The 20520-nt window shown below is 43.4% G+C and overlaps 1 protein-coding gene and 1 long non-coding RNA gene across 11 annotated transcripts in view; one reads left to right on the top strand and one right to left on the bottom strand.

Moving 5' to 3' along the window:
• USP20 (ubiquitin specific peptidase 20) overlaps positions 1-20520 on the bottom strand; it is a 129878-nt gene that overhangs the window by 13338 nt on the left and 96020 nt on the right. For all 10 annotated transcript variants that reach the window (XR_013169649.1, XR_013169650.1, XM_077147030.1 and 7 more), the window contains exons 2-10: positions 17089-17185; positions 11173-11226; positions 9187-9249; positions 8714-8845; positions 7424-7520; positions 6809-6878; positions 5619-5732; positions 4536-4614; positions 29-476 (exon numbers count right to left, since the gene is read on the bottom strand). Coding sequence is in view for 8 of the 10 variants with exons in the window: in XM_077147030.1 (XP_077003145.1) it covers positions 29-476; positions 4536-4614; positions 5619-5732; positions 6809-6878; positions 7424-7520; positions 8714-8845; positions 9187-9249; positions 11173-11226; positions 17089-17169 (1138 nt within the window). In the remaining 2 variants the exon portion in view is untranslated. The remainder of the gene's footprint in view (positions 1-28; positions 477-4535; positions 4615-5618; positions 5733-6808; positions 6879-7423; positions 7521-8713; positions 8846-9186; positions 9250-11172; positions 11227-17088; positions 17186-20520) is intronic.
• Positions 7456-11209, top strand: LOC143672200 (uncharacterized). The gene is made up of 3 exons (XR_013169670.1): positions 7456-7542; positions 9975-10096; positions 11082-11209. It is a non-coding gene; the product is annotated as an uncharacterized LOC143672200 (long non-coding RNA).

The raw sequence follows: 20520 nt of genomic DNA, 5'->3' as shown, positions 1-20520 counted from the left end.
TCCCAGGCAGCCCCTGGCTGTCTGATACCTGGTGTCCGACAGGGGCTGGTGGAATGTGATGATGGTGGCAGAGCCTCTGTGGGCTGGTTGTCAAGGGCAGCCACGGCAGTGTCCACATCAGCATCCTCATCTACTTGCTCAGAGTTAGTGCGCTGCTGGCCCCAGAAGAACTTGCGGTCCTTCATCCGCTCTTTCTCAGAGATGGCATGGCCTGCCTCGTCTGGGATCAGCAGCTCTGTCTCAGCCTGAGGGCCGCCCCCACCACGACCCTGCCCATCACCCTCACCCCGGTCGCTGCTTGAGTCACAGGACAAGAACTCATCCTCCGATGGGCTCCGGTCACCCTCCCTCTTCTCATCTGTGTCACTCAAATCGGAGTCCCGAGCCTCTGTTACTGCTGCTGCCGCTGCCACCTCTGGCTCCTTGAGCTCTTCATGCAGCTGGTCCATCAGGCAGCGCAGGAACTCCTGGGTGTCCTGGAACCAGGGGCCTCATCAACAGGGATTTCTCGGGGAGCCAAGAGAAAATGTTCACGAGCACCCTCCTGCTTTTACCGACAAGAATGTCGGCCACTTCCATCTAGTTAGTGCCTTGTGGGTGCCATGTGTAGACAATCTAATCAACTCCTCACAGCAGCCTCTCAAGGCAGTTTTGTCTTAACCTCCATTAATGAGGAGGAAACTGAGGCTCGGAGAAGTTAAGGGACTTCTCCCAGGTCAAGCAGCTATAAAAGGGCAGAGCTGAAATTTGAACCAAAATCTATCTGACTCCACAGTTCATGTTCTTAATCACCTGCAATTTTGCTTCAAAAAACTCATTGTGGAAGAAGAGAAATGTATTACAATCAGCCACTAAAGTTAATTCTTGCTAGACACAGCCTTAGCTTCGAAGAGACTCTGCTCCCTAAAGGACAGGACAATGCATATGGCAGGGAGCCCTTGGCCTATGAAAAGATGAGTGCATGCACACAGGAGGACTCAGCTGCATTCTACCCTAAGCAATTCCACCCAGCAGGGCCAGGTCAACTATATCATCAACTCTTTTTCTTGATCCTCTGCCCAGCACCCAACTCCCCACCTTGTCTACTACTCCTATGTGTACCCCATCCTTCACCATCTTGAGGCCTTGGAGTGAGTCTAAGCTTTGGAAGCAGAGTCCCACCTGTCCTCAGACCTATGGAAGACGCTAACTAAGTTGCCACTTACAGGTTGGCTGAGTGTTCAAATCACAGTAGTGAATATTTTATTCTGACTAATCTAGAACTGTCTCTCCAACTCAGCAAGAAGCCAGGGCAGTAAGACCTCTGGGCAACCTGCCACCAAGCCTAGCACACAGCTAAGTGTACAACACAGGAGGGGCTGTGAAATCATGAGGTAATGATGGTGGCCAATCTCCAACAGCAGGAGGCTCTCTATGAGGCCATTGAAGGAGGAACTGGGTTCCATAACCACCTCTGCCCTCACAGTCTGACCCTGATGTCAGAAGTAGCCCCCCAGCCCAACTTCTGACCCACATGATGTGGGGGTCACACAGCAACTAGATCCAGTCAAGCACCCAAAGCCTCGTGTCATAAATCTGAAGAGAGGGTCCTTATTCCCAATTCTAGCAGAGAGAAGGGATAATCTAGACAGATTTCCCTGGGCAAAGGGTCAAGACACCAAGATCAGAGAAATTAACCAGTTGCTTATCTTGTATTAGGGAGATGGGGAGGAGAAAAGAGAAGAGTGTTCTAGAATATGCTGTGTCAGGTGTACTGAAAGGTTCTAGGAAATAGGCCTTCAATATACTACCTAGTTTTATTTCTGATTCTTCCTTTTAACAAAAGTCCTATGTGTCCACTGCCAAAATTCTAATCCATCAGAAACTCAAAAGCATCCTTTGGCCATTAAGAGTGGTCCACACTCCTTCCTGGCAATCCTAGAATGAGCTGAGACTCAGCATCAAGGGATTGAGAAAAACCCTAGAATGAGCTGAGATTTAGCATCAAGGGACTGAGAAAACCTTCTCGACCAAAAGGGAGGAAGAGTGAAATGAGACAAAGTATCAATGGCTGAGAGATTCCAAACAGAGTTGAGAGGTTGTCCTGGAGGTTATTCTTATGCATTAAATAGATATCACCTTGTTATTCAAGATGTAATGGAGAGGGTGGAGGGAACTGCCTGAAAATGTAGAGCTGTGTTCTAGTAGCCATGTTTTTGAGGATGATTGAATAATGAAATAGCTGTCACAATGTGACTGTGTGATTATGAAAACCTTGTGTCTGGGCCAGAGGACCCGGGTTCGACTCCCGGTGCCTACCCATGTTAAAACAAACAAACAAACAAAAAATAGCATGCAATAAGAGCATGACATGGAAAAAAAAAAAAACCTTGTGTCTGATGCTCCTTTTATCTACCTTGTCAAGAAACGAGTAGAACATAAGGAATAAAAATAAATAATAGGGGGAACGAATGTTAAAATGAATTTAGTTTGAAATGCTAGTGATAAATGAAAGTGAGGTGTAAGGGGTATGGTATGTATAATCTTTTTTCTGTTATTGTTTTATTTCTTTTCCTGTTGTCTTTTTATTTCTTTTTCAGAATTGATGCAAATGTTCTAAGAAATGATGAATATGCAACTATGTGATGATATTGAGAATTACTGAATATATATGTAGAACGGAATTATATGTTAATGTTTTTGTTTGTTCTTAATTTTTTTTAATTAATAAATAAATTAAAAAAAAAAAAGAGTGGTCCACACTGATTGTGAAAACCTCGTTCTGATGTTTCGTTTATGGTATGGACAGATGAGTAAAAAATACGGATTAAAACTAAATAAATAATAGGGGAACAAATGTTAAGATAAATTGGGTAGAGGGAAATACTAGTGGTCAATGAGAGGGAGGGGTACAGGGTATGGTATGTATGAGTTTTTTCTTTTTATTTCTTTTTCTGGAGTGATGCAAATGTTCTAAGAAATGATCATGGTGATGAATATACAACTATGTGATGATACTGTGAGCCATTGATGGCACACCAAGTATGGAATGTTCATATGTAAAGAATGTTTGTGTTTGTATATTGTTTGGTTTTATCAATAAAAATAAAAAAAAAAAAAAAAAAAGGAGTGGCCCACACTGAGCCTACATTTCTGACAGAAACATTCAAGAACCAGGAGAAAGAAATGCTTTTTCTGGCATCCAGATGGGTGTTACTCTGCAGCTGGGTGGTCTTTACTTGCCAAAGATCTCACTGAGATCCTGAGGGAGGAACCTTGTGTACAAAGTGAGGACAGCACTGTGGTGAGAGGCATGGGCTCAGCAAGCTTTGAATTACATTCCTGCTGCTCTGTGCTGTGTGACCCGGGCAAGTTGGAGAACCTCTCTGAGTCTCACTCCTTACCTATAACACAAAAGTGATGACAATACCTATCCCATGAGAGTCTGTGAGAGTATCATGCCATACTTGTCATGCAGCATGTAGTAACATCTAACAAAGTGCAGGTGGTAGAACCTCAGTCTCCCTGAATGTTATTCCTCAGAAAGAGTGATGCTGAAGCAGTGTTGGGTTTATCAGGCAAGAGCCAGGTGTTCAGGCTGGACAGGCCCAGTTGGGTACGTGAGCAGAGAAAGGCCCGGCAGCCTCCCTGGCAAGGAAGGGATGGGGAAGACAGGAGTGAGGAGCAGGAAGAGAAAATTGAAGTTATCTCTTGTAAGATCACTGCTTTATCCCCGGCCCCCACATTCAGTCAGCAGAAAAGATAAAGCAGCAGGTTCAGCTCCATGCCTCAGCCCAACAGTGAAATCCCAGGCCATGCAGTAGTTTGGGGTAGGGACTTAAACCACATGAACTATCAGTGCAGCTTGGAGCTAAGGTAGATTTTTTTTGTTTTTTTTCACATGGGCAGGCACCAGGAAATGAACTCAGGTCTCTGGCATGGCAGGTCTGCCTGCTGAGCCACTGTGGCCCACCCTAAGGTAGATTTTATAAAATAAAAAGATGTGGTGGTTTTAAAGGGGTTTTAGAATTTAGGTTGGTAGGTTGAGATAGAGAGAGAGAGAGAGAGAGAGAGAGAGATACATACATACATACATGCATACATACATACATAGACAGATAGACACAGATGTGTATATGTGTTTTTTTGGTTTTTTTTTTTAGTAGAAGTGAAATTCTGCCTGTGCTTTGAGGAACAGAAGCTGTGTGCCATTTTGAATGCAGTGCTGCGGAGCACAGACTCTGGAATTAGACTACCTGAATTCAAATTCCCTCTCTGCCATTTATCAGCTGTCACCCAGGAAATGACCTGGCTGCCAAAGCCTCAGTTTCTCCCTCTGTAAAGTGGGGAAAACACCTGGAGTACCTGTTTCAGCAGGTTGCTGGGAGGCTCCAATGTCTTCACACTATAAAGTGCTTAGGCAGTGAGGGCTGGTCCATGAGAGGCCTAGCAATGGTTAGTTATTATTGCCATTTTTCCACTCTGGCTTTTAGCTTCAAAGCCAGGCTTGATAAGTAATGGCCCCAGGTGTTCCCTGAGCAGCTCAGACAGCCTACCTGTTGGGCATAGCCTCGGAACATCGGGTTGACCAACTTGATCCCATGAGACAGGCCGCTGGGAATCACGTAGCTTGGGCTGTTGGGAGACCAAACCTGTTAGTCCAGGTGGCCCGCCCTGAGCTGCTCAATCCTGTGAGCAGGCAGGCAGGCTGAATCAGTCTCAGAGCAGAAATCTGACAGAAATTTTGGGAAGTACATACCCGGCCAGGAGCCTCAGCAGGCTCACACATCTCTATGTTTTAGAAAGAAAATGTCAAGTCATGGCTGCCTCAACCAGAGAAAGAGCTCTTGACTTGGAGGACATCATTTCCAGTTAGTCAACTACAAGTCCACTTTAAAAGTTATTCATTTTCATTAAAAAATTATATTTACTGTGGTTTTTCTGATTTCAAAAGTAACACATCTTCATTAATGAAAAATTTAAAACTTAAAAACAGTACAACAAAGAAACATCACCGCTAATCCCACCACCCAGAGATAACCACCATTAAGAGTTCTAATTTTTCTCTGTAAAAATAAAAATATACAAAACACATACAAGTATATGCTTAAACAAATTTTGCCTTCTACAAAATTAGAATTCTATTGTATCATACTATTTTATAACCGTTTACACTTTATATATTTCCTTGCACTCATTTTAAATTTTCCCAGACTTTGAGCTAATCCAAATTTCTGATCTTCTAGAAGCCTGGTCCAACTAACACTAGCCATCCACTTATGAATATTCTTTCATATGTGTACAGTTACAGCTGAAATCTAGAATTAGTTATGGCATGTCTCTGGGCATCAGATTATACATCTGCAAAGTGGCTACCTGACAGAAGCAATGCTAGGTTCAAATTCTAGCTCTATCTTTCTTTTACAAGCTGTGTGACTTCTGCAAGATACTGAAATCTCTCTGAACCTCAGTTTCCCCATCTGTAAAAGAGGTTGAATATGTTCTAAACCTTACAGAGTTGCTATAAGTTCTATACAGGGTAAAGTGTATCAAGCACTTGGCTCAGGAGAAGCCAAAGGAAGTACTCAATAGAATAACACCATCCCCACGCATCTGCCCAAGGTCAGGGACTCACTTACCGTTTCTTGTGCCAGACCTCAGAGACCAGCTTCTGATAACTTTTACACAGGGCTGGCTTCTTGTCTGTGCGTACCAGGCCTCCACACTCCAAGAAGAACTGGGTCAATGGAGGGCTGTGGAATAGGGGGAGTGAGCAAGAAGAGAAAAGAAAGGGAACATGGCATTGTTTAGAAAGAGCTGAGGAAAGAAGCAAAAGCCGAGTGCTCATGAGAGTACATGCAGTGGCCCCTTAGACCAGAAACAGCTAAAAGGATTCCACCCTTGCCTCTCTCAAGTCAGATGTGAGCTCCCCACCAGAGGTCCCGTGAGTCAGGGGACTGCTGCTACAAAAGAGAACGGGACCAGCTCCTCTTATTCCACCCATCAGTCCACTGCATGGAAACCCTTCCTGAAGGAGTCTCCTTTAACCTGCCCCACTTTCCTGATGTTTTGTAAAATTATCTTTTATACAATAAATACACCACCATTTTAGAAAAATTACAAAATACAGATAAACAAACAATAATAATCAACCATAATCCTATCACCTAAGGATAGCAACTCTGAACATTTTGGGGTATATTCTTCCAGACCTTTTTGTGCATACATGTCCATTTTTTCCTTCCTTCCTTCCTTCGCATATATACTGAAGCCCTAACATGTGGGAGACCTTATGTCAAATATAGGAGAAGTCCTTGGCCTTGTGGAGTGGATAGCCTATCCTACATGGAAACTAGTATTTTTCCCCCAAAATTGGATGGTAACATATAAAGCTTTAAAACCTCTTCCCCCCTCCCCCCACTTACCATACTATGAACCCCTTTCCACTTCAATAAGTATCATCCTACACCATTTTTTCCTTTACCATTTTTAGTGACTCTATTTTTGTTTCCCTATAAGGCTGGGCTACAATAAATTTACCAATCCATTGTGGTTGGACCTTCAAAGTGTTTCCAATCAACAAAAGAGCAATGAAAATCCTTGAATATACAATTTTCCAACACCTCTGATTATGTCTTTAGGATCATATGACTGACGAGATACTTGGCTCAAAGGGCATGCATGTTTTTAAGGATTTTATACATAGCCACACATATGCACCCACAGGCAGCATGCACACCACAGCACAGGGACTGCTGCTGGTGTTTCCAGAGCTTTGCCAGGGATAGCTCCCAGTTCCACCATTCCCCCAGATGAGGTGACAACCTACCAATTGGACAGGGCTTGCAGGGCAGCATTCATGTAGCAGGAGTTCCCAAGGTTTTTCATGCCTGTGAGGCCTAGGAAACCAATACACATTGGGGAAGGGAAGATGAGTGAACTGTTCAAGAGAGGAAACCTCAAAATTCACGCTTACCTTGGAGGTAAACTGTGGCTCTCAACTCCCCAGAGCCCAATCAGACGAGGATAGGGGTAGATATTGTTTCACCCTTGAAATCTCCCCAACTAAGTTCATGTGGCTCCTGCCCATAACAGTTTTAGTTAACTGAATGCACTAAATATGTGGACTCCTTTACCCTCAACCTAATCCGGCCTGTCTGTACTGTGGGAAGACTAGAAGGCCGAGGTGCAAAGCAGTTGGCTTCCTCAAGGACAGATGGGGGGGACTAAGATCGCCAAGGCTCTCCAACTTCAGCAGGACAGGCCTCAGCTCAGAAACAGGCTGGTCCTCCAGTGTACTCAAAGGGAAGCCACGCTTGTGTCATCCCTCCCTTCCCCACCCCTGGCAGCATAATACATGCAGAGGCAAAGACTAAGAGCTTTCCAGCCCACAGCCAGGCCCCCAGCCTGACCCAACAGCTTCTCCCATAATGGGGACTGTTACCTCGAGGTTTCAGGTCATCATCTTCTGACTCAGACTCTCCCTCGTCAGCCACAGCAACAGGGACGGTTTTCAGAAGGTGAGAGGATGGTGGAGAATCCTGCATTAAAGACCCAGAGGAGGTGAGGAAAAAAACAGGAGTGGGAAGAGAAAAGGGTTGAGGTCAGAGGTTCATGTGCCTCACTGGAGAAAGGAAGCCAGCCCCACAATCCCACAGCCTGGGCCTGGGCTGAGCCAGCCACTCTGAGCAGGTGATGCTGTGGAAAGAGATGGGATTGGTGACTTCATCCTGGGAACTTCTGGACTTGTATTTCATTTACAAACATGAATACGAGTAATGTATTTTGTTAATAATAAACTTGGGGAAAAAAAGCACGAAGAAAAAACAAAAACAAGATGCAATGCAATATTCTTGAGATAATCACTGTTAACATGGTCTATACTTAATATGTAATTTGTTAATTGTTAGTATATATTTAATGTATACACATATATATAACATAAAAACAGATTAGTGTATATATTGTTTTATAGCCCCTTCTCTAAATAAAGCATTAGAAGCAAAAACAGACAAAGACCTGGCCTCTCCAAAGCTTCTACTCTAGTATGAAGTTCCAACAACTAGGATTTTCTGACCATTAATTAGCTAAAGCAGGCACTGAGCAAAGTTTAGATGTGTGAGCTCATTGAACCCTGGCATCTTAAGCGGCTGTATGCCATTCTGCTGTGCTGACGGATCATTATTTAGTTGACATATCACCCAGTTAGTTTCCAGATTTTTCCATGGAAAATCACGCTGGAGAGACTAACTTCATTTGTTGTCTCATTATTCCCTTGGGATAGCATTTCTAGATTTGGGACTCAGTGGTCATCTATGATCTTGTTAAGCCCCACTCCACAAGACACCAGAAGGTATCTACACTCCCCAAAGCCCTGAGAAAATACTGTCCCTAACCCCCTAGGCATTCCCCAACCACTGAACTATCACAGTGCCTCATAAGACAGTTTTGTGGGTCTGCATCCTATGACATCAAAGCGCTCTGAAGGGAGAACTACTGTTAATCACCTTTGTGCCCTTATGCCCTCACAGAGGGCACAGAGTTAGTATTCAAAGAGCATTTGCTGATCTGAGTTCCTCGAAGTTACTAGTGACCCAGGAAGAGACTAGGTCTTGGACCCAATGACGAGTGTATGAGTCATGCTGCCCCAGTCACTCCAGGCTGGAGTCCTCAAGCCAACAGTCCTCAACAGAATCTCACGAATAACCAAACTGATCCCACTGCATCTTCTGACCTGCTCCAAGAACTTGGGTGAGGGGCTTCGCAGGTGAGCAGCCAGCCGCTGCTCCAGGAACACTTCCTTCTCACAGGCATAACACCATACTCGGAATGTGGTCAGGTTCACTGTCAGGTTGTGCTTTTTTGCCTAGAAGGTAAGACCCAAAACAAGGTCAAGAAGACACTGGCCACACAAGAGCCCCAAGCCCACAATGGGACTGCCTTAGCTCTCTGGGCCTCAGTAAGAGGTCCTGTCAGGGCAGAGGCTCAGTATTTGCTCACCCTCCTGCCAGGAATATCAAGGGCAGGTACAATGTGCTAAGTATTCTTATCACTTGCTTCTCTACAGCAATCCTACTATTATTATTCCCATTTTATAGCTATAGCCATTGAGGTTCCAAGCAAGTGGTTGGAGCTAGCAGCTGAACCTGGGCTTTGAACCTGGGGCTGCCTGACTGCTGAGCCCATGCTCTTAGTTACCACACTCACCTGTGCATGAATAGTGCTGTGATCAGCAAACGATTCTCCACAACCAACATAGGGGCAGGTGACCTGGGAGGAAGGAAGGAGAATGGATTTGGAAGTAGCCAAGAGGACAGTGTCAGCACAGTGAGCCTCTGACTTCACCCCCAAAATCAGTCGTACCTCTTGGCCCACATGCTGTACCTTCCACAATTTCCAATTCTACCTAACAAGGGATTGATGCCCCGCCACTCTGAAAGAGCAGATTTACATACCTGAAGTTCTTGTTGGGCAGGGGAGGCCACCAAAAATGTCACCCCTGACCTCTGCTTAAGACAGGCATGTGCCCCAGGTTGCTTCTCTCCTTTGAGAGGCACAGGGAGGAGTTACTAATAGGATGGCAGATGGGATGGGGTCCAGGCCCTCGCCATCTCCAGTCAGCCCTCTCTCATCAACTCTCATTTCCAGACTCTCATCCCACTTCCTCATGGGCCAGTCTTTAGGACACATGCTTTTGGTGAGGGATCCTGGGTCCCATATCTGTTATCTAATGGAGGAAGCTGAACAGGTACACGAGGTGTTCAAAGCAAGGGACAGAGAAGGTTGCACCCAATGCAGACCCAATGCCCCATAGTGGGGCCAGCATCTCCCTGATGGGTCCACCTTTGGCTTTGCACTCCCCTATCCCAAGTCTACCCACCTTCCAAGGCTCAGCTCAGGCATTTTATCACTGTGGGCCTCAGCACAGCCAGTAACTAATGCAATCACACCTCCTTCTCCATGAGAACATTCAGTGTCATTTGCACTGTGATTAGTATCACACAGGCTGGCGAGGGCCTTTCCAAGAAAATGAGCTTTCGGCTGAGTCATAAAGGATGTATCATTTTCTGCATGCTCCCCTACCTGTTTCTCCAGGGAGACTATGGACTCTGACAAGGTAGGAACAAATCTTATACTTTTTGCTAACCCCTGGTGCTCAGAACAGTGTCTTGCATATACTAAGTAATGTACTTTATGCAGAGTGACAGGCCCAAAGAGAAGAGGCTAAAGTCCTGCTTAGGGCCCTGTGTCTTCTGCAAAGCCTGAATTAGACTGTGAAGTCTTTATTCCTTAGGGCTGTCTTATCTTTTCTTTATTCTTTTCTACTTGTATTTTTCTTTCCTTTTTCTTTCTTTCTATTTTTTTTTAAAGAAAATTTATATTAGGCAATAGTCACTTTTACTATGATTACAAAATGTAATACACAGTGGGTCACAGCGGCTCAGCAGGCAGAGTTCTCACCTGCCATGCTGGAGACCCAGGTTTGTTTCCTGGTGTCTGCCTATGTAAAAAAAAGTAATACACCTTGCAGAAAAAATTGGAAAATACTACAAAATCAGAGAAAAAAAGAAAATTACCTGTAATTCTCCTGCCCAGATAAAATTTGCCTTACCTTCTCTTATTCTTTTTAAAAGGTAATAATTCTGATAAACACTATCAGATTTTACTGGATACTTTATATGGGCCACACACCATACTAAATACATCACAAGCATCATCTCTTCAAATTCTACCTAACCCCATAAGGCGGGGACTACTGTCAGTGTTATGGCCCCTATTTTATAGGATGGGGAAACAAAGGCCCAGAGAAGAGACATAAGACTGGCCCAAGCACAAAATGTTACTAAGAGGTAATGCTAGTGTTTAAACCCAAGATGTCTTACATCAACTCTCACATAAACATGCAAGTATAGAATTCTGTTTTGACTTTTTACAAAGATGAGATCATTCAGTTCAGTCTTCTCTAAATCTGCTTTTTCATTATGTCATTTTTAATGGCTGCCAGGGTTCCCAACTTAGAGACTCATTGACTCTGGAGCCCTCTTGGCTTGGGCTTGGGAACTACACCTGGGATGTTCAGTATCCTCGTGTCCTTGTTCAAGGTTTCCATCAGTGGCGACCAAAGGACAGATGTTCCCAGCCAACTACGGGCAGTGAGAATTCACACCTTCCAACAGCTGCAGGATACTTTACCTGGAGACAGGCCCAAAGGTTTGGTCCAGTAACTCCACAGGACTGACAGGTTCCCTGTGTGAGTGAAAGTGAAAGAGAATGAGCAATGGGTGAGCAGGCTGCGGGAGGCCTTCCTTGAATGCCTGAAGCCTGTGCCTAGGCCTATCCACTTACTGCTGCTCCCACCTGGAGGCCTGCACACACTCAGCTCCACCGAGCTAATGTTTACACACCTAAAGTTCTCAGCTTAAAGGTCTCTCCTCAGAAATGCCTTTACCAATTACCAATCTAGGTAACTCATTGGGGCAGGAGTAGGAGACAGACTTATTTTATGCTTTATTGTTTGACTTTTTTTTTAACCATGTGCCTATAAAAACATTTTCAAATAAAATTACTTAAAACTTAAATAAACAGACTCTTTAATATCCTCTCTCACCACACCATCTACTTCTTCTTTGTTGCACTTACTTATTTAGATTATTCCCAATTAAACTATGGGCTCCATGAAAAAGGGACAGTTTGTTTTGTCTAGCCCCATGTGTGCAGAATGTCTGTACAAATTAGGTTATATAAATGTTGACCTTAGTCTGGTTGACAGAGCCTGTTCCTTGTCTACCAATACCCTTTCTTCCTTTCTCATTTTAATAATAAAATGCACAAATTTTGGCTGAGCATATGGTCAATCAGCTACAGACTACATTTTCCAACTTCTCCTGTGTCTCATTATGATCCTGTTGCTCAGTTCTAGCCAATGAGATGTAAGCGAAAAGTGATGTGCGCCACTCTTGCAAGTTGTATGCAATCCTTATTCTTTGTCCTCTTTCCACTAGCTAGAATATGGATGTGATAGTGGGAACTGAAGCACCGACCATAGGCCCAGAGATGAAAGCCACATGTTGAGAACAGTAAAGCCACCCTACCAGCCCTACCCCTGGCTTATTTTACAAGAAAGAAATAAACTATCTTTCTTTAAACCACTGTATTTCATGTTCTCTTTGTTACAGTGGGTTAAACTATACCCAAAATAATTTTGTCTGTACATGTCTAGAACAGCAATTCCCAAATGAGATTCTACAAAGCCCGTCATGACACAACCAGCCATAAGATTAACTCTAAATGACCTGTTTCTGACAGCAGTTACAGTATTAAGAGCAGTCAGAGTGAACCTGATGCCTGGAGAGGGATTAGGACAAGTCTAGAATCCAACTAAGTTATATACCATTACTCATACAATCCCCACATGGCCTGTGCATTAGTTCCATCAATATTCTCTTTTTAGAAAGGAGAAACTGAGGGTCAGAGAGGTGATATCCCTGCCACAGACACACACCCAGTGGGCAGCAGGGTCAGAAGGTGAAGCCAAAGAACCCAGAGAAGGAAGGTCATTAAACTTCCCAGCCAGGAAACTGGTTTCCCCGAGAGTGGTCATACTGGTTCCCAGGAGTCCATGAGAACTTTCCACTCTCACTAAACCCAGGTTTTGGCTGTGTTTCTTAACAGCCTGAACACTGAGTCCTCATTAGGGTTGAGATGAAGCAGCTTATACCCTACAATGAAGCTGAAACCTGCCATCTGTGATCTAGGGTCCTTTGCTGAGGATGTTGTGGGGATGGGTAAGAGATCAGTCTGCTTACTTAGTAGACTCAAAGAAGCAGGCCCTCGCCTTTCCTAACTTGTAAATCTTTTCTGTGATTTTTTTTATTTCACAATTCACCCCAGTCTTCATAGTTTTTTTTCTATTTCAGTGATGCAAATAATAAAAAATTATAAAATAATTCAAAAAAGAAACATGTTATCAATAACCTGAGAGTATATCCCTCTATATTTCATTCTTATACATATATAGATTCGGGGGGGGTGTAATTTTGAATAAAAATAAGATCATACTATATGTATCTCTGTGACATGCTTTTTTCACTTATTTATGGACATCCTGCTAAACAAAACATGGAAATTTCAACACATTCTGTTCAATAATTGCACAGTGTTCTCCTAATAATTTCAAAGTATGGGGATGTCATAACTTGCACATCCATTCCCTTCTTGATGAATGAATATTCAGGCTGCCATTTTTTTTTCTTTTGACAAATAATGCTTAATAAATACTTTTATATCTGTACCTTTATAACTGATACTAACATTTCTATTGGACAAATTTCTTTTGGAGAAATGGAATTGCCTCCTTAAAGGTTACATTAATTCCCAGTCCCACCAAAGTATGAATGGCCCATTTTTTGCTATCACCGTCAGCTCCAAATGTGATCAGTCTCTATTTCTGTCCATCTGAAAATAGAATCCTCTTGTTTTAAAAGAAAAAATACTGTATGGGGCAGGCCACGGTGACTCAGCAGGCAGAGTTCTGGCCTGCCATGCCGGAGACCTGGGTTCATTTCCCAGTGCCTGCCCATGAAAAAAAAAAAACTATATGAGCTCACTGATATGAACTAATATTAATGAGTGAACTTAGAGAATTTCAGTTAAGAACACAGGTTATTAGGAGATAGAAATAGGGTAGAAATCAGGTAATTGGTGCTGAAAGGATACAGATTGTGCAACAGGACTGACTGTAAAAATTCAGAAATGGATAGCACAATACTACCTGATTGTAGCACAATAATGTAAGTATACTGAATGAAGTTGAATATGAGAATGATAGAGGGAGAAGGGCTGGGGACACATATGAAACCAAAAGGAAAGATGGATAATAAAGACTGAGATGTATAATTCAGGAATGCCCAGAGGGTACAAGGATAGTGACTAAATGTACAAATTAAAAAATGCTTTTGCATGAGGAAGAACAAAGGAGTGGCAATATTGCAGGGTATTGAAAAGAGACGGTCATTCATATTTTAAACTTCAACTTCTGTATGAGACTAAAGCAAGAAATGTTTATCTGGTGCAAAATTTATATTTTGACTAGTGCACTTCCTAATTTAACTTATATGGACAATTTAACTGAACACCATAAGTACATGAAACCTTGAATAGGGAATGAGATTTTGTTGGTTTGTCCAGGTTAGTGTGATGCCCTGATAAATCTGAGTGATTTGAACAGTGAATAAAGAAGTATTTGCAAAGTCCCCTTGGGGGAAAGGTCAGAAAGGGGAAAAAAAATTTACCTTCCCCATTTGGAGAATTCCTGATATTCTCACAAGCAGTAGAGACAACCGAAATCAATAGGCCGAGCCCTCAATCTTGGGGTTTGCCCCTATGAAACTTATCCCTGCAAAGGATAGGGTAAACCTATTTAAAATTAGGCCTAAGAGTCAACCCCAGAGATCCTCTTTTGTGCTCAGATGTGGCCTCTCTTTCTCTCAGCCGACACAGCAAGCGAACTCGCTGCTCTCCCCTCTCCTTTATGTGAGACATGACTCCCAGGGTGGAAACCTCCCTGGTAATGCCGTGAAACAGAAATCCTAGGATGAGCTGGGACTCGGCATCAACAGATTGAGAAAACCTTCTTGACCAAAAGGGGGAAGAGAGAAATGAGACAAAATAAAGTGTCAGTGTCAGAGATTTCAAACAGAGTCAAGAGGTTATCCTGAAGGTTCTTCTTACACATTATAAGGATATCCCCTTTTCCCATTATGGTGTATTAAAGTGGCTAGAGGGAAGTACCTGAAACTGGAGAGCTGTGTTCCAGTAGTCATGTTTCTTCAAGATGATTGCGTAAGGATATAGCTTTTGAAATGAGACTGTATGATTGTTTCTGATGCTCCTTTTATCTATGATATGGGCAGATGAGTAAAAAATATGGATAAGAAATAAACAAGTAATAGGGGAAACAAAGGTTAAAATAAATTGAGTAGATTGAAATACTAGTGGTCCACAAGAGGGAGCAGTAAGGGGTATGGCATGTATGAGATTTTTCTTTTCTCTTTCTAATTTCTTTTGCTGGAGAGATGCAAATGTTCATAAAAATGATCATGGTGATAAATACACAACTATGTGACGATATTGTGAGCCACTGGTTGTGACCATGTCAACAATGTCTGTATTGTTTGTTGTTTAACAACAAAATATTTTTTTAAATTTTAAAAAAGAATGTTTGCATGTTTGTTTGTTGCTTACAATAAAAATTTAAAAAATAATAATCCTTTTGCTTTCACTAGCAATATCCCTGACCATTAGGTGAAGTTAAGACACTTTTTTCAAAAATTTCTCAGTCATTAGTATTTCCTACCTGTTCTTATTCTTGCCTCTCCTGGATATTTTACAACAATGTTGAAAGTGAAATAAGCCAGACACAAAAAGACAAATGCATGCTCTTACATGAATTAAGTAAAATACGTAAATTCATAGAGATGGAAAGAAGATTACAGGGTACCAAGGGTAGGAAATGAGAAGGATATGTTAACAGGTATAGAGTTTCCACACAGGGTAATGGGAAAGTCTTGGTAACGGATGGTGGTAATGGCAGCACAATACTGTGAATTAATTAACATAACTTAAGTATATATTTGAAAGTGGTTAAAATGGGAATGTTATGTTGCAAATATGATACTATAATAATTTTTTAGTGTTGATTTTATTTTATAGTTGTCTTGATACCCAAAGAGGTGCTGTAGACATGTTCTCTGATATGCAAGCAGTGAGATATCTCCAAATGTTTTTGATATTTCTGATCCAGAAGCACTTACAAAACCTTCAGACATCCATGTCCTAATTTTCCTATGTTCTGTCTTCCTCCTCCCTCCATATTTATATCCTTTCTCCTCTCAAATTCCCCTAATTCCCATATCCTTTGGAGGAAAAATCCTTCCGGTATGTCTTACTTCTTCCTCTGTGCAGTGTCTCTCCTTTGTGAGAGAAACCAGGATTAGACAGTTTAAATGCACCAAAGCCTCCCTCTCCCTCTCCTCCAAACCACACGAGAATTGAAATCGCTTCCAAAAAAAGTTACAAGTACTCAGAAGAACCAGCTGCCTCTCCTGGCTCATTACTAACCCAGCTCAGACAAAGGCCACCAAGAATCTGCTGGTGCAGTAAGGTTGAACAACCCAGTATTAGAATTTCTGGAAAGAATATTGGGCAATAAAATTACTCCACTTCTGGGAACTTGCCTTACATATAACTCTGTACATGTTTCTGTGAGGCCATGCCCTGTAGCATCATTTGAATTGGCAAGAGATTAAAAACAGCACGTGTCCACTACAGCTTTCTGTAGTGGATTAGCTATCATGTTTACAATGAAATATAATGTAACTTATAGACAAATAGAAGAATGAGAAAGCTGCCTCTACGTAATCATGTTGAAAGAGCTCCAAGATACATTGTTATGTGAATAAAGCAAGTTATAGGATACTGTCTATAGGATGCTACTTCTTATGTAAAAAAGAGGGAAATGAAAAGTAAGCATATTTGTTTGTATTTACAGAAAGAAACTTTGAAAAGCTACAAAAGAAACTATTGGAAGTGGTTACCTGAGGGTGGGGTGGGGAAGGTGCTCCTAAGGATGGGAGGGGGACTTCTTGCCATTTATCTTCTATTGTTTCATTTTTGAACCGTGCCAAAGTATTTAGTTCAACAAAATAAAGATGACAAGGGTGGCAATGCATCCTCCCTAGTCCAGGGAAGAGGCCTGTCTCCTCATCACAGGCCACCTGAGCATTCCTCAGGTTACATTTGTAAAAACGCCCGTGGACTCTGAAAGTATGATTCACTCCTTGACTTAGAAATGTTCTGTGCACTCACTCCAATAGCTAACGAACAAAGAGTATTAGCAGTTCCAAAATGGACTGGTTTGAGTTATAATTAATGGCTATTAGGGATAGTCTCAGGAAGAAGGCCTCCAAAACCAGATGCCAGCTTTTCCATTTTCACAAAAGGCAGAACAGAAACTGTCAAGAAGCCAGTTTTTCCACTGCCTCAGCAATGTTCATACCCCAGGAACATGGCCCTGGTATGGTCTTGCCTCTTTAAGCTCTGGTCCTTTACCTTAGATTTGAGCAGCAAGTCCTCTTTAGTCACCTCCCCTATAGAGTCAAGGTGGGGGCAAAGGTCTCTGGAGTCCCCCATTCTGGCCTGGGGTCACCTACAAGAAGACACAAGGAATACTGGGTTAATGGTAGCCACTGCGAGCGAAGTGAGAGGCTATCGGTTGAGTACATGGACTTTGGTGCTCAGCCACATAACTGCCTGTGACCTTGGCAAGCTACTTAACCTCTCTGAGCCTCACTTACCTTGGCTGAGAAAGGGAGATGATGTTAACACCTACCCCAATGGGAATAATAACACCTGCCCCAGTGAGTTGCTCTGAGGATTCACACAGATAATGTATGTAAAATGCTTGGCACAGGGCAAGCACTTGATAAATGTTGTATGATAATTAGAACTGTGGCTAGGCAAGAAGTAAGAGTCCTGCCTACATTCAGACAGCTACAGATCAGAGAATCGAAAACTGTGGATGCTTTTTTAGAAGGAGGACAAATCTATGACTTGGAGACCACTCTATTTCAAGAGGCAGGCAGAGGGAGGACAGTCCAGAGAAGCTGGTTTCAAACCAAAGAGAAAGGAAAGAGGCAGATACTGACTTAGGTTTTCTCTTCCTACATAAGCCCCATCCTCTTAAGAGCCTCTGAGAACAGTTCTGGGAAGATAACACAATAGGGAAGGTCAAGTTCACCCCTGCTCCAAGGAATAGCTAGAGAAGTAATGGGAAGGCGATGGAGGATAGCAATTCCAGGGTGTAAGTGACCTGGGAGGGTCTTTTACACCACATAGGGAGGCCCTACTTGCAAAAGCTGAAGAACTGAGACATAGAGAACCGCAGACCATTCAGCCACTGCAAACAACCTAACGTGCCCCTTTCCAAACAGAAGCCCGGAGCCCTCAGGAGTGCACAGACCATAAGACGGACTAGGAAAAAAGCCAAGCAGCGTTCCTTGAATGCATTACACTTGTGCCCACTGCCCCTTCTCCACGACCTGTAACTCTCCCCTCCCCCCATGTACCTGAACCTTGTCCTGCTGCCTGCCTGCCCCCACCTCGCTCCAAGCACCCCCACCCCAACCCCCCCATCCTGCACGTGTCCCCATCCCACACCACCTCACTGCAAACGTACACATGCCTGCCCCAACCCAACCCACCTCTCCTGTACAACTGCACGGTCTTGCCCCTCCCCTCCCAAGACCTACACACCCGCTCCCAGTCCCTCAAGCCCTATCTCCCCCTCCCTGTCCCATGCAGGCCATCATCTAAGCATCCAAGTTGCCTGCACATACAAGTTGTAGACGCTCACCCTCATGCCCAGGCCACAGTCAGACACAGCTGCCCCTCCACCCCAGCTCTGTGCACATATACATCAGCATCCACCCCCCTACCCAGATCCACCTACGTGCAAGTGCACACACATGCCATGCCCCCACAACTCCAGGCCACACCTGCTCCCAGCCCACACAGGAACAACCCTACCCTGCTGCCCCTGAGGTCTGTGCAGTACATACCAGGGCCCCACCCCCAGACCTGCACACACCAGGCCCCATCCCAAAGACTTGTAAATGAGCACACATTCTCCCCACCGGGCAATCACATATTTGTGCACTGACCTTCTGACCCGTATATCCCACCTCCCTGCTCTGCACACGTGCACACCCTTACCACCACCCCCTCCCGCCACCCTTGGCTCAAGTGTCCTGCTCCCACACCTGGCAGGTGCACAGGAGTGCATCTGTGCTACATAACCCCCGCCCTGCACACATGTGCACCCCTGCCACAACTACCCCACACCTGCACACACATGCCAGGGCCCCACCCACCAGACATCACCTACACCTAACTCACTTTCTGCAACCCCTGCGACCTATGTCCAGCCCCTACACACTCACACATCTGTAACCCAGCCCAGGTGGACCCCTACCCCTGCACAAGGACACTCCATGCCCCACCGTCCCAGTGCCTCAACTTCTGTGCCCCATACCCCACACCCTGATATCCATAACCCTATGCTTCACACACTCACCTACATCCTGCCTGAGCACCAGCCCCCAAGCATTCGCACAGCACCCCTCCATTTGACTCTTGCCATGCCCTACCTCTGTGTCCCCCATTGTCACACCCAGCTCCTGTGCTCCAAGGCCTGCCTGAGTTGCACCCCATCCCCATGGCACCCGCACTGCACCCCACACTCACAGGCACCAGTGTAGCATCCCCAACCTCATCTATACTTGCGCCACAATCATCGTTGCACTGTTGTACCCCATCTCATGCACCACATCCTGCTCCACATTCATCTTGCAAATACAAAGCTTTAGATTACTGAAGGAAATCAACTTCCAAAGTAACCCTATCAAGATATTTACATGCCTTGAAGGCAACAGAAGATCACTAAGCATACCAAGATGGAGACGGATATAGCCCAGCTTAATAACCAAATTAAAACCCTGGAAGAGACACAGATTTTGGGGCAATTAATCAAAGATGTTCATATAACTCCACTAATTAAAAATCAATGGGATGATTAATGACATAAAGGAGATCAAGAAGATACTAGAAGAACATAAATAGGAATTTGAAAGAATAGAAAAATAGCAAAAATCACAGATTAAAGATGCTGCAGACCAACTCAAAACTATGCTAGAGACACACAACAGATTTGAAGAGGCAGAAGAAAGACTAAGCAAACTAGAGGACAGGATAATTGATTTCGAACACACAAAAGAGCAAATGGTAAAAAAAATGGAAAAACTTAAACTGGATTTCAGGGAAATGATGGGCAAAACAAAGCAAACAAATATTACAATCATTAGCTTCCAGAAGGAGAAGAGAAGAGTAAAGGGCTACGAGATGAGTTAAGGATATAATGGGAGAAAACTTCCTAACCCTTATAAAAGATATAAATATGCAAATCAAAGAAGTCCAACGAACTCTAAAGAGAATAAATCCAAATAGGCCTTCCACAAGATACATACTAATCAGTCCATCAAATGTTGAAGAGAAGCAGAAAATGCTGAAAGCAGCAAGAGAAAAACCAACTGCTACATAAAAGGAAACCACATAAGACTGAGTTTGGACTACTCAACTGGCATTATAGAGTTGAAAAGGCAGTGATATGATATATTTAAGATCCTGAAAGAGAAAGGTTTCCAACCAATAATTCTGTACCCAGTCGAACTGTCCTTCAAAACTGAGGGAGACTTTTTAGTTTAAGGTGCATTAGAGAGGCTAGAGGGAAATGCCTGAAACTATAGAGCTGGGCTCCAGTAGCCATGTTTCTTGAAGATGAATGTATAATGATACAGATTTTGCAGTGTGACTATGTGATTGTGAAAACCTTGTGTCTGATGCTCCTTTTATCTATGGTATGGACAGATGGGTAAAAAATATGGATTAAAAATAAATAAATAATAGGGGGAACAAATGTTAAAACAA

This window comes from Tamandua tetradactyla, chromosome 2 (assembly GCF_023851605.1).
Source record: "Tamandua tetradactyla isolate mTamTet1 chromosome 2, mTamTet1.pri, whole genome shotgun sequence".
Taxonomy (NCBI): domain Eukaryota; kingdom Metazoa; phylum Chordata; class Mammalia; order Pilosa; family Myrmecophagidae; genus Tamandua; species Tamandua tetradactyla.
This window is presented reverse-complemented; position numbering and strand designations above follow the sequence as displayed.